Genomic DNA, 17,992 nt, shown 5'->3' with positions numbered 1-17,992 from the left:
TAAATAAATAAAAGAGTTCATTAACTAAAAATCAACAAATGCATTGTATTGATCTGAAGGGAAAAAGTAAAAATAAATAATGAAATAACCAATCTTGATACTAATACTAAGAACACTCGTAATTAAGACAATAACAATAAAATAGAATCTCAATAGTGATAAAAATAAACTAAACTAAGAGCAGAAAGAATAACCCTTGAATGAGATAAAATAGAATAGCAGTAGCAAGCATAATAGAGTCAGAATAATAATAAGAACAACCAACCTAAACTAATCAGCAGCAAGATAGAAATCAATAAACCAAAAAAGGGAAAAACTAACTAATTGAAATATACATAAACAGAAAAAGATTATACAAGAATATCTGAAAGTAAAAGAAAAAAAGAAAGAATAAAGAAGAAATAGAAAATGAACAAGAAATAAATAAGGGAATAAATAATAATTAAATAAAATTAAAAAAATGGGAAAAGAATCAACCGACGGAGTGAAGGGCGGTCGTTGACGGTACGGGCGGTGGTTGGTGTGAGTGAAAAATGTGTGTGTGCGTGGTGAGATAAGTGAAGGGTTAAGGGGTAAATGAGGAAGAAAGGAAAGGGGGAAGGGGGTCGGCGCTGGTGTGTTGAGGGTTTTGACAGTGGCCGGAGTAGTGGGGTGGAATGTGTAACACCCTTTACCTGTATTCCGAGCCTGAAATAGGGTACGAGGCATTACTAGACTTCAACACCAACAAAACATCAAAAATCGGATCATAAAATTTCATTCATTTTAAAAACTATTCATACACAAGCATATCATCCCTTATATGGGTCTACAAAGCCCAAAACATACATTGGAAAAGCTCCAAGACTAAACCGAGAACTTTGAAAACTTTTGGGAAAAACTTAGAAAATGTTTTCATGAAACAGGGTCACACACCCATGTCCTCAGGCCGTGTAACTCTCTGTTTACGATGTCAGCAAATAAATTGAACCATAAAACAAAACCACACGCCCGTGTGTTAAGGTCGTGTTCCCCACACAGTTGAGACACACGGTCGTGTCTCAGCCCGTCTGGCCAACACTTAGGCTATTTTTCAAGCCTTTATGTTACCTTTAATCCTTCACATCTTTATACACACCAAAGACACATTTCATTGCATCATTTTAATTTATAACCATGACCATCTCTAATGGTCATAAAGCATGCATCCAACACACATGACATAATACCAACCAAGCATGACAAACAACCACAATCACATTATAGGCATGAAGATATAGCATAGATAGATAGGTTTACATTCCATAATCAAAATAAAACATGCCTCTTGGCCATATACAAATTACTCAATATAAGCCAATACATTTGGCTAAATCATAAATATATTTATCATAAAACATAGGCCCTATACATGCCACTCACTTGAACACGCTTAACATATATCAATATTCCCAATGTGATGGCTTAATAGTGTGATGCTGCCTCCGACAATCTCCAATCCCGAGCCAACCTGACAACACTAAAGAAAAGAAAGGAAGGGAGTAAGCTTTATAGCTTAGTAAGACTGTATGAAAATAATAAGCAATATGTCAACATGCTTCTCAAGGTAATACAACCATAATTACACTTTTACTTATATTCTAGTCATGCTATTTTCTCGAGTTATAGTTACCAATTTATTTATATCTGGAGCTACGGAACTCCAAATTAAGATCCGCTAATTTTCCCTAAAACTAGACTCACATATATTCCTACATAAAATTTTCAAAATTTTTGGTCTAGCCAATAAGTACAGTTTATTCCTTAAAGTTACCCTTTTTTGCTATCTGATAGTTTTGACCCCTCTTCACTAAAAATTAATTATCTCATAATACAAGACTTGGATGATGTTACCATCTATTTCTATTGAAAATAGAGTCATTAAGAATTCTAAGCATATAAATTATAACCCATAAATATTTTTTTACAATGTTCAATGAATTTCTCAAATCAGAATAGGGGATTTCAAAATCATTCTGACTCTGTCTCACAACAATTTAAATATTTCATCGTATGAAACTCCTTTGCTTACACGGTTTCTTCTATGTGAAACTAAACTCATTGAGCTTTACTTTCATATTTTATTCATCTTCTAAATCAATTTCCATAATTTTTGGTGGATGCTGTTCAAAACTGTTTTAGTGTAAATTAATGATGCTAAGTTTATCACACCTTATTAATTCATTTTCACCACATTGGTAAAAATACATATTTATACATCATAATTATAGACCTATAATCATAAGGTCATCACAAAATCATTCCCATAGACATGACTTACCTATTTTTATCCTCGCCAAATGTGCATCATAAACCGAAATCATTTCTCATTAGTTTGGCATACATACCTGTGTTACTCAACATGCTCATATACTTACTCACATTCATTCCTTATTAACCATACAACATGAGTTGAATTCACATCTTATCAATTTCATGTAAGTGCCTGTACCACTCACAACATAGCCATAAGCTCTATCATTCGATATAAACCATACATCTCCCGTTGAATCATTTGGAATACTACAAGATATTCAATATCCCCAAACATGGAATAAGATGCCGACGCCATGTCCCAAACATGGTCTTACACTAGCTAGCACATCAAAGTCAATGCCATGTCCCAGTCTTACACTGATTTTTATATATCGAGGCCGATGCCGTGTCCCAGACAAGTCTTATACTAGCTTTCATCCATCGGTATAGGTCTTACACTAACACACAACTAGCTGACGCCATGTCCCAAACAGGTCTTACACTAGCTTGTATATATCGAGGCCGATACATGTCCCTGACATATCTTACACTGGCTTTCATAATGTGGCCGATGCATGTCTCAGACATGTCTTACACTAGCACACTGTAAATTCTCATAATTTACATTCACAATGTAAGTCAACAATTCATACCATACTAATTGTACAATACATGGTAACATTATATTTGCATTATTTACATACAACTTACTCGTTTCAATGGAATATCATATTCCATCAAATTTCTAATGTATTCTATCATCACATGAGTGTTATTAACTCTTGGCATCACTTTTTCATACCTAACTTCATTAACATATAATTCAATACAATTATAGCAACATAGATTTCAAGTATATTAACAATAACATGGATAGTATGCTTATTTAGTCACACGGACTTACCTCGAATGCAATTTTCACTAATTACATCATTTTAGTTCATAACCTCGTACTTTCCGATTTAACCTCGAATCTTGGTTTCTTGATCTATCAAGCTCCAAAGCTTGGCCGAATGTTTGCTCATCCATGGCTGCCATTTTTTTTCATTTCGGTGGAAGAGGTAAGAAATAAAGATGATAGCTTTTGCTGTTTTGTCTTATTATACCTTTATCGATTTAATTACTAATTTGCCATTTTCTTTTCAAACTAATTTCAAAAATACCAAAAAAATATCTTCCACTAACTTATTAATAGGCTAATTGTCACATAAGGGCCTCCATTAAAAATTCTATAGCTATTTAATACCTATAGCTTCTAGAACTCAAGTTTTGCACTTTTTTACGGTTTAGTCTTTTTGACTAAATTGAGTGCCCAAACAAGGAAATTTCTTTATAAAAATTTCACACAACTTTAGTATCATATTATAGACAAAAAATAATAATAATAAAATAATTTTTTTTAATGTCGAATTTGTGGTCTCGCAACCACTATTCCGACTAGGCCGAAAATCAAGATGTTACAAAATGGGGGTAAAGAGAATCGGCGGCTATGACTTTTTGAGGAGGAAGAAGATAAAAAATAATAAGGCAAATTAGGTTTTGGGGGATTTTATGGGTGACACGGTCATGTAACGGTCCGTGTTGGGCCACACGATCGTGTCACACACCCGTGTGGCTTAAATTCCAGCTTGTGTTTGTCGAGAAAAATAATAGCTCACTCATCACACGACCTTGGACACACCCATGTGTCCAGGCCATGTGGTTCACACGGCCGTATTGCATGGCCGTGTGCTACGTTGTACGCTTCTCCCACGCCTGTGTGTCCAAGCCATGTGTTCCACACGATCGTGTCGCATGTCTGTGTGTATTCTTTTAGCCTGTGTCTCTGTCGATTTTTGGGGATTTAAGCCCTGTTTCAACACGGCCAAGGACACTCCCATGTGGCCAGGCTGTGTGGTTCAAAACCTACATTTAAAAATGAATTAGATAAAAATAAACTAGTTAGTGGTGTTAGTGCTCGGGTTGCCTCCCGAGAAGCGCTTATTTAGAGTCTAAACTCGACTTACCTCTCATTCTCATAGTCATAGTGGATCACGAAGTTAAGACTCATATTTCTTGTTGACAATTCCTTTATTTAAATAAGATTTAAGTCGAGTACTGTTTACCTTAAAAGTGCCGAAATGAGAATAAGTTACCTCGACTGTACCGTATGAAAAGACATTGAGTATCCTAAAAAGAGTCACTCCGTTTCCGTTGAGCTCTGTAGTGATAATTCGAGGGTCATTTTTATCTAACAAGACTTGGTCCCCAACCTTGCATTGATTGGTTCTATCGTTAAACTCGACATGGTGTTGCTTCTGTTCCTCCTTGCCATAAGTCTGTCATTCGTCTAGTTCATCTATCTATAGTATTCATCTTTCATGAATGGTTCCATTGTTAGTGCGTGAATTAGAACGTGGCTCATTTATGCTTCTTGAAAGTGTTTCCTACAAAGGGGATTGGACCATATGATTATTTTTATTAACCGGATTTACAAAGTCAATTTCATTACTTGATATCTCTATAGAATCACGAGCTTGAAGAGTAACCGTTTCATCACTTGCACTAAGCGTGAGTTCACCTGTACTAACATTAATGATAGTCCTAGCAGTCACTAAAAAGGGTTGTCCTGAGATTAAAGGAACGTCACGTTCTCTTCTATGTCTAAAATAACAAAGTCTACTGGGAGTATGAATTTATCAATTTTTACTAGTACATCTTCAGTGATACCCCTAGGAAATCTAATAGTTTTATCCGCTAGTTGAATACTCATCCTAGTTTGTTTGGGTTTTCCAAGACCTAGTTGCTTAAACATTTTATAGGGCATGACGTTAATACTTTCCCCTAAGTTAGCCAAAGCATTATTAACAGCTAAACTACCAATTAAATAAGGAATAGTAAAACTCCCTGGATCTTTCAATTTACTGGGTAGTTTATTCTGCAAAATGGCCGAGAAAACTGCATTCAACTCTACGTGCGACGAATCATCTAACTTTCGTTTGTTTTCCAGAAGCTCTTTTAAAACTTTTACTGATTTGGGCATCTGCGAAAAAGCTTCAATGAACGGTAAGTTAATATGCAACTTTTTCAAAAGCTTAAGAAATTTACCGAATTGTTCATCTCTGTTCACCAATTTTTGTTTATTCTGGCTTTCATCCACCTTATCTTTACTTACCATGACTTCTTGCCTCGGTTCTGGTTTGGAATCAACTAACCCTTCTTCATCTCGAACAGTAATCGCATGGAGTTGCTCTCTTGGGTTAGTCTCGGTGTTGATAGGCAAGCTACCTTGTAGTCTTTCTGAGATCAGCTTAGCAAGCTGACCTATTTGATTCTCGAGCCCTTGAATATATGCTTGCTGATTTTTAAGCGTTATTTCGGTGTTTTAGAAATGTGTTTTTGACATCAAGATGAATTTCATTAGCATCTCCTCAAGGTTCGATTTCTTTTCCTGCTGGTAAGGTGGTTGAAAGCCTGGAGGGGGTTGTGGTCTTTGATTGCCTTGAACACCCCAAGAGAAATTGGGATGTTTCCTCCAACCTTCATTTTAAGTATTACTATAAGGGTTATTTTGAGGTCTAGAATTGTTACCTATATAGTTGACTTGTTCGTTCGTAGTGCTAGGGTCGTAGGCTAGGCATTCTGTATTATTTATTCCTCCTCCACTTATGTTACACTGCATCACCGGATGTACTTGCGTAGAAACACATAAACCATCAATCTTTTTATTTAAGAGCTCTACCTGGTTTGATAACATGGTGACCGTGTCAAGGTTAAAAACACCGGCTGCTTTATTAGGCTTTGTCCTCATGACTTGCCACTGATAGTTATTCAGTGACATCTCTTCAATAAATTCATAAGCTTCCTCAGGTATTTTGTTATTCAAAGTACCACCGACGGCTGCATCGATTAACTGCCTAGTTGAGGGGTTCAAACCGTTGTAAAAAGTTTGAACCTGTAGCCATAAAGGTAACCCATGGTGAGGGCACCTTCTCAATAAGTCCTTGTACCTCTCCCATGAATCATATAGGGTCTCTAAATTCATCTGCACGAAGGAAGAGATATCATTCCTCAGCTTGGCTATCTTAGCCGATGGAAAGTATTTCAGCAAAAACTTCTCAGTCATTTGATCCCAGGTAGTGATAGACCCTCGTGGCAAGGAGTTCAACCATTGCTTAGCCTTATTTCTCAACGAGAAGGGGAATAATCGTAAGAAAATGGCGTCAGAAATGCCATTTATCTTGAAAAGTATCACAGAACTCTAAGAAATTGGCCAAATGAGTATTTGGGTCTTCATCCTGCAAACCATCAAACTGAACAAACTGTTGAATCATTTGTATAGTGTTAGGTTTCAGTTCAAAATTATTTGCAGCAATGGCAGGTTTAACAATACTCGATTCAGCCCCAGTGAGAGTGGGCTTAGCATAATTGTACATAGTACGAGTAGTAGGATTCTGATTTACAAGATTAGCAGCAACCACAGAAGGTAGCGGATTATTCCGATTTTTAACCATCTCCTCGGTAATATTGGTTTCTTCCTCGTGCTCTTCCTCTATATACTGTAGACTCTGCCTTATTTCTCTACGATTTCTGCAAGCTATGCTTTCAATTTCACTGTCAAAAAGTAGAGGTCCTGACGGGTTTCTTCTAGTCATAAACTACAAGAACCTACTAGAAACAAACAAAAGAAAAATTAGTAATTAAAAATAAAACTAAAACAAAAACAAAATGCAATTAAAAATGGCTAAATTAATAAAAATCAAGCGTTCCTAATATCTTAGTCCCCGGTAACAGCGTCAAAAACTTATTGATCATTTTATCAAACACTAAACTAGACTACGATCACGACTAAGGCAAGCGCACCTATCGAATGATATTATGGCTATGGTGAGTCCAGAATATCGTATCCACAAGGACTAAAAGTACTAGTGTTAACTATCCTTCTATTATTTAGCCTAAAATAAAAGGGATTTGTTTTAATCTAAAATTAACTAAACTAATTAACTAATGAACGCGACAAAGAGAGAAGGAAATAATCGAATAAACCAATGATAAAGACAATACCCAAAGAAGAATCCACCTAGACTTCACTTATTATTCTGACTCTGAATTAAATGATTTATTCATTTGTCTTGATCCGTAGAAATCCTTAAATTATGTTAATATCTCTTTTGAGACTAAGAACAGCTGACTTTAGGTTGATTAATTGAAATCTCTTCCTAATTAAAACCCCTATTGCCGCATTAACTCGATCTATGGATTCCCCTATTAGATTTGACTCTAATCCAGCAGATTTATGTCGTCCTATTTGTAGGATTGCAATCAACTCCGCTTAATTATGCTTGATCTACTCTTAAACAAGGACTTTTGCTCCACTGAATAAGCACATCAAACTTGAATTAATATCCTGAAAATATTATGGCAAGAATTAACAACATATAATTAAGAATAAGAACAAGTATTTATCGTGTAATTTAGATAATTAAATAATAAGATCCATCATAGGTTTCATCCTCCCTAGGTATTTAGGGAGTTTAGTTCATAATGTAATAGGAAAACATATCAAAAATAGGGAAACAATAAAACATAAAGAACCCAAAAACTTCGAGAGAAATTGGAGGGAAATCTTTAATCTTGAAGGAGATCCTGCTTTTGAACTGAATCCGTTGGTGTTCTTCAAGTAATTTATGTGTTCTACTCTGCGTATGCCCTTAGGTCTACTTTTAGTGTGTTTATATAGACTTTAGAATGCTCAAAAACCCTAAAAATTGGCTTTTTCCGCGTGTTTGCGAAATCGGGAGCGATATCGACACCGGCTCCCACATGGGCATGTGGCTAGCCCATGTGGAAATAGTTTTGGCCGTGTGGATCTTCAAATCAGCCCGTTTTGTCTGTTTTGCCCGTTTTTGGCCTGTTTTCTACTCCTTTTATTCCCCTATGCTCTTTTGAGTATAAAACACGAATTTTAAGGATTAAGAGCATCAAATTCACTAAATTAAATAATAAATCATCCAAAAATAGGCTAAGTATGGGATTAAAATATGTTACTTTTATGGTTTATCAATTTAGCTGAAACAAACTCGAACCAGATTCTGCATAGCTCATGTAAGTATAACCTGTAACCACAACAGCTTGAACACAACTATGGTTGTTAGAAAAAACAAATGAGTTTCGGTCTTTCCAAAGCAACCAACATATTATAGAAAATAGAGTCTGTCAAATCGTACAATTCCCTATATTTTGCATATTCCAAAGAAATCACTTGTCAAACGGAAGAGAGAAAAAAATGCCTTGAGCTCATCTTGAAATTATCGGTAGCCACACTGTTCTAGTAAACGGGCAATCTCGGATCACATGGGATCCCATTTCCAACACACTACTACATCTAGGGCAACTCTCATCGCTTGTCATGTGTTACCTTACCCGCTCACCATTCGTCAATAATTTGTTTAGCCACAAAAGCCAAAGGAAAACACGAACCCTCTGAGGTGTCTTCATTTTCCAAATCATCTTCCAACTCGCAGTAGGAACCATGTCATCAAGAACATGCAAATTCATATATGTTTTAGTTGTGGAAAATGTTGAGAAATGTGCCCATGTTGTAGTAAACATGTAACTATTTTCTATTTATTTGAACGATGAATAAATAAATAAAGTTAATTTCACATTTCACTATTATATCTTTTGTCTTGATGTCTTTTATATTTTGCATGCATAATGAAATTGTGACAAGCAAATATTAGCTCATCGATTGTCTAAAGTTCAACCTAAAGATAAGTGGCATTGTAAAGAAAGTTTACATTGAGAGAAAGACGACTTACTCTAGTAGATAATCTAAATGAATCTATAATTCCGTAAAAGAATCAAAGTGAGCATTTGATTCAAATACTTAGATGAATTATTATGTCATCTTAGAAGGATTATTATGTCGTCTACAATTCCAAATGAGGAGATGACTAGTCTTGGCTATCAGAGCAATTAACTCTACGAGTAGAGACATAAATGTATCCATTGATAGAATGATACATTGGACTGGACCCAAGATGAATTAATTCAAAATTTGTTTTTGAATTATTTCACTTGTGACATTCATGGTGTGATTTACCTAAATCCTGAATTAGTCATTGACCATATGTATGCAACTCATGTGCTTTGATATAAGTGGAGGTTTATGCTCTAAAAATGATCAAGCCCATAGCCGATATGTTGGTTACATGACTTGTGTATGCCATGGCTTTACTAGCAACAGTGGAATTCATAGCTCAATTAAAGAGTTAATGATGTTCTTCCATTTGGCATTGTGTGGATTGATAAATATGAAATGTGGCCACGGGTTGTTTGTTCTCGAACGAGCAATTTATCACAGTCATTTGTTTATAGTGATCTTATTAATCATTAATAAGACACAATGGTGACAATGAGATAAAATAGAATTGTATTGAGTGAACGGACTTAACTCAAAAAATCAAGGATATCATATGACGGTAACACACACATGACGAGGTCATTAGAAAAATCATTTGGGTGAATTGCTTTCATAAATAGTATACAATAAGGAGTTTTCAATCATGGTACTTATTGTGGACTGACTCCATAATTAAGTAATTGCAAATTATCAGAATGATGCTTCTAGACATAATTGCAATCACTAGAGTCTAATTATATATGTCCGATTGGTCCCTCCACTAGCTCAAAAAAAGCTCGATCGAACTGCATTTGAATTAGAAGTAAATTTTATCACTCCGAAAATAATTTAATTGAGTCGATTTATTCCATGTGGAATTAAATTTGGCGGTCGTAAGAATTGTTCAACTAGATAATTTGATTAAAGAATTTTCTTGAAAATTTAATTTGAAAAATCTAAGTAATTTTTGGAAAATTAATTTTAATCAAGTAAAATTTTAAATTAATCAAATCAATTAAAATTAATATGATATTTTCATAAACATGAAGAACGGTTCTTACATCTTTAACACGGATAGACCAAACTAGACTAATACAAAAATCATCCATTACACTTGCATAAATATTTCATCTTCACAAAATATATATATACTTGCCTTAAACCAAACATAAAAAAAGGCATTACACACATATGGAGTAAGAAGGAACTCACCAGAAAACACAACAAGATTAAACTTCAAGATTTTTTCCCTTATTACGAGAACCTTTAAGAGTGTCTTGAGTTATAATATAAATAATTAAACTTATCAAACTATATACCAGAAAACTAAACAACTTGTAAGTAACATCATCATAAAACCCAAATTCGGGAAATTTCCTTCCATACACTCAAAATTGACGCCAAAGCACACAGCTCAAAGGTCATGTAAATAACCATGATATGACCTAAGGTTCATCGATATTTACCATATGCTAAAACAACAAAGGAGTTGGTTGGATACAGCAAACCCAAATCTTCAAGCAGGTTTCTAATCTAAGGTTTTATTGAGAGAAAAGTGCAGAGAAAGTTTGAGAAGAAAATATGGGTACAAGGAAAAACATAAAACTTGTTCAATAAGCCAATACCAACCTTATACAACTATACACAAAAGTTGGGTTTAGTGGATAAGTCTAATTATCCCACTAAACACCCTCGATTCCTTTGACTAAGTACTTTCTCTCTCATCATAAATGTGAGTCTTGTCGACTACAATAACTTAGTTCTATTCTAATCAATTCTCATCTGTCTAGCTAAGTTGTTCAACTGATAAAATAATAAAATAATAAATAGTTCTTCAACTAGAAACTTAACTTAATTGTCTAATAACTGGTGGCATATAATCTACAAGGGAGTTCGCCATGCCACCAAGCTCACTCAACATAGACTTCGCCCAAATGGGCACTCATAGACTTACATGCTTAGTCACAATTAATACCTTACCCACTCAAATCTTGCCCTAAACACCATACTTCAATAAACAATATTTGAACAATAGGACTTTGCAGGGTGGAATGTTACATTTTTCTTTTTAAGAGTGTCGATTGAAGGAAGAGAATTCTGAAAGGACTATGCTATAACACTATTGATTGTGAGCCTTTTGTTAATTTTTGTATCATGCATATCGTGGGTTGGGTGGCGTGTACAAATATTTTGTATTACCTCTTGTCATGATTTGTAGTTTTTGTTAAACTTTGTTTTATGAAATCTTTTGTAAACTCCAATAGTATATATGTATGTGTGTTTGATCCAATGATCTATGGTTTTTGAGATAATATTTTAGGCGTGTACACCAAACTGTTTTGAATGATAATTAACTACCAATGATGCACTTGAAACTTTTGTAAGGGAATAATTCTATCGACTTTTATAAGGCTTTCGCTAAATATTCTGTCTAAAATACTTTTCATGGCGTATATTTAAATTGATTGTTTGTTCTTGTCATATTGAGGATTACTCCAATATCTTAAGTTTTTATAAATTTCAAATACTTTTACTAAACTCGTATGACTTTAAGTTGTGGCATACCATACTCGGATCCAATTATTCAGGTTGGGTAACGTGTGTTACATACTTCTTACAATGGGGATTGGTAGCAAACCCTATACATTATATTTATTCCTCAACACTTTGACTCAAAGAGCATCTGCTTTCGAGATAAGCTAAAACTTAAACTTTAACAGGAAAATTTTATTTTGACCAACTAACCTCCTCAATCTTAGTCCTCCAACATCGAGAGGACGACAACAATCATCTTCTGTATTTGGTCAAATACTTATATGAATTTTAAAAATTTAATACTTTAACTTTTATAATTAGTCCATCTACATACTTTATTTGGTCAAAAAATTTTATAAATTTTAAAAATTTACTGATAAATTTGAATTCATTGCAATATTATTTTTTATTATATCAATAAATTTAATAGAATAACTTTTAACTCTATTAATTGTACTTTAAAATTTTAGATTTTAAAAAAAAATCTATAAAATAAGACAAAAAACTTATAACATATTAGTCAGTAATTTAATCCCAAAATAACTAATCCATCAAAATGATATTAGTAACAATTATTGCTTGCTCCCCCCCTCTGCCTAATGTGCCTGTTGGGTGCATAGCTTGAGTTAATAAAAAGCACCGATGGCCTGCCACTGCCATACATATATAGATTGTCTCGTTCATTGTTTATTGCTTTATTTCCTTTAATTTATCATAAACATACCTTCAAACTTGATTTTTCGTTCTTTTGAATCTCGGGAAACCAGCTGCTCGTTAACGCTGTTATGCACTACAAGATTTTCAGGCCCAAAAAACTGCTTTAAAATTCAATAAATCCATAGCTGCATACCAAATGAACTCAGCGCAAGAGAGAGTCGAAAGAGATGTATGATTTAAAATTATAATTTATTATTCCATGAATCCAACTTCATACATGAAGATTTTGCTTACAACATCACACCGATTGAATGAACAACAAATACAGTTCCAGCCCCGTGAATTTCACTACAGTTTTGAGTAGACAACGAAGTTCATTTTACCCGCTTCATTCCCTTTATTCACAAAACCCCATTCCTATAAATAAATAATATTTAAACCAAAGAAAAAAAAAAGACAAAATTCTCTTTTCTTAGCTGTTAACAAGTGCACATTGCCTCCTGATCTCGCCTTCGGATCCAGTCTTAACATTAATCCGACCCATTTTCTCCATAGCTTTGCCAAACTCATCAAAGAAGAACTGTGTGGGGCTGGAAAGGAGCTGGTTGATGAAAGCCAAGCTAGTTGAATCAGTGGTTAAAGCAGCATCGGATTGGAAAAGACCCCTTCTTTTGAGCAAGAGTGAGTAGTAGCTAAGATCGAAGGTTTTCCGACTCCCAGGGTCCATCTCAAGTATTGTGGTGTTATCGCTCGCGGTTTTACACTTGTTGGCCTTGAGGTTTTCAGCGTACTCGCTGTCCATGGTTGGGTCGATTCCGCCGGGGCCGGTGGAATTGTACAATCGGGGAGAAACAGCCGGGCAATGGGATATGCCGATGGTGTGACCACCTGAAAAACAATTCATTAACACATATGATATGACACAGAAACGGAAGGAGCCGAAACCGTAAAATAACGATAGTAATTATGTTATACCGGACAGGAGAACCATGTCAGTTGTGTTAAGTCCTAGGTTATTGAACTGTGAAAGGAGAGTAGTAAAGTTGCTGAGAGCGCTTGGAATGTTGGCAAGTGCTTCGGTGATATTGGATATTACACCATCTCTTCTTCCTGTTGGAACGTTCCAAAATGGTCCTCCCTGTGATAAACAGTGACGATTTTCATTTTTGGACGGTTATGTTTTTATGTTGAAAATGGAATAGAGGTGATTTTTTTGGTTGACTTACAATGGTTACTACAGAGTCCCTGGCAGCCAAAGCGATGATATCAGCACAAGAGACGACGCTAGGGCATTCAGCTTCGAGGAGGCTTTTCACTCTATCAATGAAATCGAAGCCTCTCAGTGATAGATTTGGAATTGCATTCTTTTCTGCTTGGCCGGTCGTGGAGTTTAGAAGCAGAGATGCATCACAGCCCTGGAAAAAAAAACACATCCTTCTCATTCCTTGTGTTCATGTTTTTTGATTCATAAAGAGTGATTAAACGGAGTGATTTTATCATTTTTAAAACATTAATTAACAATAATTTAAAAATTCTTAAAAGAGTTTGAAATATATATAATTAGAAAAGCTTTTGTTTACGAAAAAAGTCGAAAGATGAAAAATGAACAAAAACAGAATAATAATAATAATAATAATAATAATAATAAAACTTAATTTGCTGTTAAAAAATTCCAAATCAACCAATTAAATGTGTGACAACATATTCAAAGATGTCAAAAACAAATATCGGACATAAATATTATAAGAAAAATGAAGAATCCCATAGTGGAAAAAGGTAGAGAAAAATGGGTACAAGTTTACCCTAACAAAGCAATCATGGAAGTGCATTCTTAAGAGAGCGGCAGCGAGTGATGGGGCGTTAGGGATATGCTGTTTAACATAGTCCTTCACAATCTGCTCAGCTTTAGGACAGCTCGTGCCATAGTAGTACATCTGCAATTGAGCCTGTGTTGACCCAATCAATGCTAAAACAACAACAACAATCCCTAGAGAACTTGTTCCTGCCATCTTTGACAGGATTTGAACTACCTTCTGTTTCTAGACAGCCAAGTTTGATGTTGTTATGGTAGAGGAAAACCCGGGACGTTTATATAGGCGTTGAGTTTAGCTACTAAGACATAAAAAAAAAAACAAATAAGATAATGAAGCCTGTGTTATCCATGTTACCTTTTATATTAAGATATACTGAACTATTAAGTACTGGATTTAATGGGTAAAATGAGTAGAAAAATATTTAAATTTAATAATTTAAATTAAATAATTTGTGTTATCAAACGAGTTGAATTTGAGTAGTGATATATATATGTTTGTATTGAGTTAGTGCTGAACAATCTCAATTTGGATTTGAATACAAGCTTGAGTTCCAGAATAAATAATTAAATTTGCAGTGAAACATGAAAATTGAACTTATATTTTATTAAGTAAACAAGTTTAATTGAACCTAATCTAACAAGCTTTCATATTTACCTCGAATCGAGTTTGAAGTATTGAAATAAATTTTAATTAAGCTAAAAAAAATCGAATTTTAAATCTCAAATTTTCATTAATTACATTTTTCTCTCACCCTCCGAGCATTATTAATCAAAATCAAAGAAAGAAAAGTACGATTAATTATGCCAGTCTCTTACGGACAATGACAGACAGGATCCCAAGTGTCACATCAAGGGTAGGTACGATTAGTTAAGAACAGTAAAAGAACATAGGCTAAATACAGAGCATAAGCAAGAAAATAATGGAGAATCAGAAAATGAGAAAATGAATTCCTTCATTCTGTTTAATGGATCATTTTTTGGTACATTTATAGTAGAGATTGAGAGCAAAAACAGATTTTAGTAATGGAAAATAAGAGGAGCAACGTGGAGCAATCTGTTGAGAAGAATGAAAACAGAAAAACAGAAAATCCTTGGCTGCTGTGAATGACGACAAAGGTTAGGAGCCTCCACTGGTCATTTGACACCTGTCCATACTAGTAACGTTTCCTTCAACATCCTCCCCGTCTTCTATAGCTTGTGGTGAAGAAACACATAAAGCTTTGCGAAAGTGAGAAAAGTCTTTAGGTAAGATGGGTTTAGTGAGAGCATCAGCAATTTGTTTATTTGAGGGGATATAGTTGACTTGCAAAGCTCCAGAGAGAACCTTTTCCCTTACAAAGTATAGATCAATCTCAACATGTTTAACTTTTGAGTGGTGAACTGGATTGGCGGAGATTGAAACGGCAGAGGTATTATCACACCATATAATTGGTGTGTGTGAGAGACTTATACCAAGTTCTTCAAGAAGTTGTTGTAATCCAAGCATTTCAGAAGCACAATTAGCTAAGCTCCTATATTCAGCTTTAGTAGATGAACGGGAGACAACTGACTGCTTTTTAGATGACAACGTGATAGGATTTGGTCCTAAGAAAATACAGTAGCCGGTGGTGGAGCGTCGATCTTCAGGAGTGGAGGCCCAGTCAGCATCTGAATATCCAACAAGATTAAAACACCCCTTTTTGAACCGCAATCCATAATCAAGAGTTCCATTGATGTACCTCAATACTCTTTTTACAGCTTTCCAATGAGTGTCTAGAGGATGATTCATATATTGACTTAGTTTATTAACACAATAGGTGAGATCTGGTCTGGTAATACAAGCATATTGAAGAGTGCCGATTACGCTTCTATATAAATGAGTATCTTCAAATGGAGTACCATTATTACGAGTCAGATGAGGGAGACCTACCATTGGCGTAGGAGTAGGTGTGGCACCATGCATACCAGTTCGATGAAGCAGTTCCAGAAGATATTTCTTTTGTGAAAGTAATAAGCCACCAGTCATAGAGCAAATCTCAATACCAAGAAAATATTGAAGAGTTCCAAGATCTTTAATAGCAAATCGAGAGTGAAGTTGGGTGACAATATCATCAATATCAGATTGAGAATTGCCGGTTAAAACAATATCATCAACGTAAGCCATAAGAAATACTTGTGAGCGGGCAGTGTGTCGAATAAAGAGTGAAGAATCAATTTTGGAAGGCTGAAAACCCAAGTTGGAGACAAGGAAATCCTTTAGAGTGTTGAACCAAGCTCGAGGAGCTTGTTTAAGGCCATACAATGCTTTGTTGAGCTTACATACCAATGACTCACCGTTCAACCCCTGAGCTTCGAATCCCGGTGGTTGTTGCATATAAATTTTTTCAGTAAGAATGCCGTTAAGGAACGCATTATTTACATCAATTTGACGAAGACTCCATTCTTTCATAACAGCAATAGCAAGAACAGTCCGTATAGTGTTGGCACGAACTACTGGGCTGAAAGTATCAACAAAATCAGAACCGGCATTTTGAGAGAACCCTTTAGCAACAAGACGCGCTTTGTAACGGTCCACTGTACCATCTGGTTTCTTCTTAACTTTGAACAGCCATTTACATCCGATAGCACGATGAGAAGATGGTAAATGAGCTAATGTCCAAGTGTTATTTTTTATCAAAGCTTGAATCTCACTATGAACAGCATTTTGCCAGTGAGGATAACGCATAGCACTCTGAATATCAGAGGGTAACTCAGGGTCAGAGGAAGGTGCTTGAGAAAGTAGAATTTTGGGGCGAAAAATTCCAGCTTTGCTTCTAGTTATCATGGGATGGGTGTTTGTGGTGGAAGCTTGTTGTGGTTCAAAATTTTCAGTTTGATCAATTTGTGGTGTGAGCATAGGAGTAGAATGTGATGGTGGGTTAATTGTAGTGTGGGAATTGTCAGATAAAGTAGGAGGGTGGGATGGTATATAGGACGAAGATGGGGGGTTATCAAGTGAACACATGGTGGGTCCCATAGTGTGTGTAGGAGTAGTAGAAGAAATATGTGGAGGTGATGGACTTATGTGACGTGAAGGAGGGGATGAGTTGATAGGTGATGGCACAATATACAAGGTAGTGGTTGAATTTTTATTTTGGTGAGGTAAAAGCTGAGATTGGGTTTGTTTAAAGGGAAATTGTTGTTCATTAAAAATGACATGACGTGAAACAATGATTTTACCCTCTGATGTCCGGCACCGATATCCTTTATGTAAAGGAGAATAACCAAGAAAAACACAAGGCTCTGACCGAAAATTCAATTTGTTCCTGTTGAAGGGGCGCAAATTTGGAAAGCAGAGACACCCAAATACATGGCAGAATTGATAATCTGGTTTTGTGCCAAAAAGTTTTTCAAACGGAGAAAAACCATCTAACGCCTTGGTTGGAAGTCGATTAATAAGAAAAATAGCACTTGTAAAGGCATCATTCTAGTAGTGTAGAGGCATACTAGCATGAGCAAGCATCGACAACCCAGATTCAACAATTTGGCGATGTTTCCGTTCAACTATGCCATTTTGCTCAGAAGTATGAGGGCATGATAAACGATGAATGATACCATGGTGCGATAGATACCCTTTTAAAGCTTGAAATTCTCCACCATTGTCAGTTTGAAGTACTTTTATCTTGTGACCAAGAAGACGTTCCACCATCTTATGAAATTGAATAAACACACTTAAAACATCTGATTTTCGAGTGAGAAAGTATATCCATGTATATCTAGAAAAAGCATCTGTAAATGCCACATAATAGGAGAAACCATTTGATGTAACCAGTGCTGGTCCCCAAACATCAGATATAATTAATTGTAACGGT

At 35.3% G+C, this 17,992-nt stretch overlaps 1 protein-coding gene and 1 non-coding gene across 2 annotated transcripts; one reads left to right on the top strand and one right to left on the bottom strand.

Moving 5' to 3' along the window:
• The first annotated feature begins 6,224 nt into the window (after positions 1–6,224).
• On the top strand, positions 6,225–6,331 carry LOC121212859 (small nucleolar RNA R71). The gene has a single exon (XR_005908231.1). It is a non-coding gene; the product is annotated as a small nucleolar RNA R71 (small nucleolar RNA).
• A 6,250-nt stretch (positions 6,332–12,581) lies between these two features.
• On the bottom strand, positions 12,582–14,434 carry LOC107893564 (peroxidase 3). The gene is made up of 4 exons (XM_016818596.2): positions 14,152–14,434; positions 13,576–13,764; positions 13,325–13,487; positions 12,582–13,237 (listed from the first exon to the last, which is right to left on the bottom strand). The coding sequence occupies exons 1-4, from the start codon at positions 14,356–14,358 to the stop codon at positions 12,822–12,824; spliced, it is 975 nt and encodes a 324-aa protein (XP_016674085.1). The 5' UTR covers positions 14,359–14,434; the 3' UTR covers positions 12,582–12,821.
• Positions 14,435–17,992: the final 3,558 nt, after the last annotated feature.

This window comes from Gossypium hirsutum, chromosome A13 (genome assembly GCF_007990345.1).
Source record: "Gossypium hirsutum isolate 1008001.06 chromosome A13, Gossypium_hirsutum_v2.1, whole genome shotgun sequence".
NCBI lineage: Eukaryota > Viridiplantae > Streptophyta > Magnoliopsida > Malvales > Malvaceae > Gossypium > Gossypium hirsutum.
Note: the sequence above shows the minus strand (reverse complement) of the source record. Positions and strands in the feature narration are given on the sequence as shown.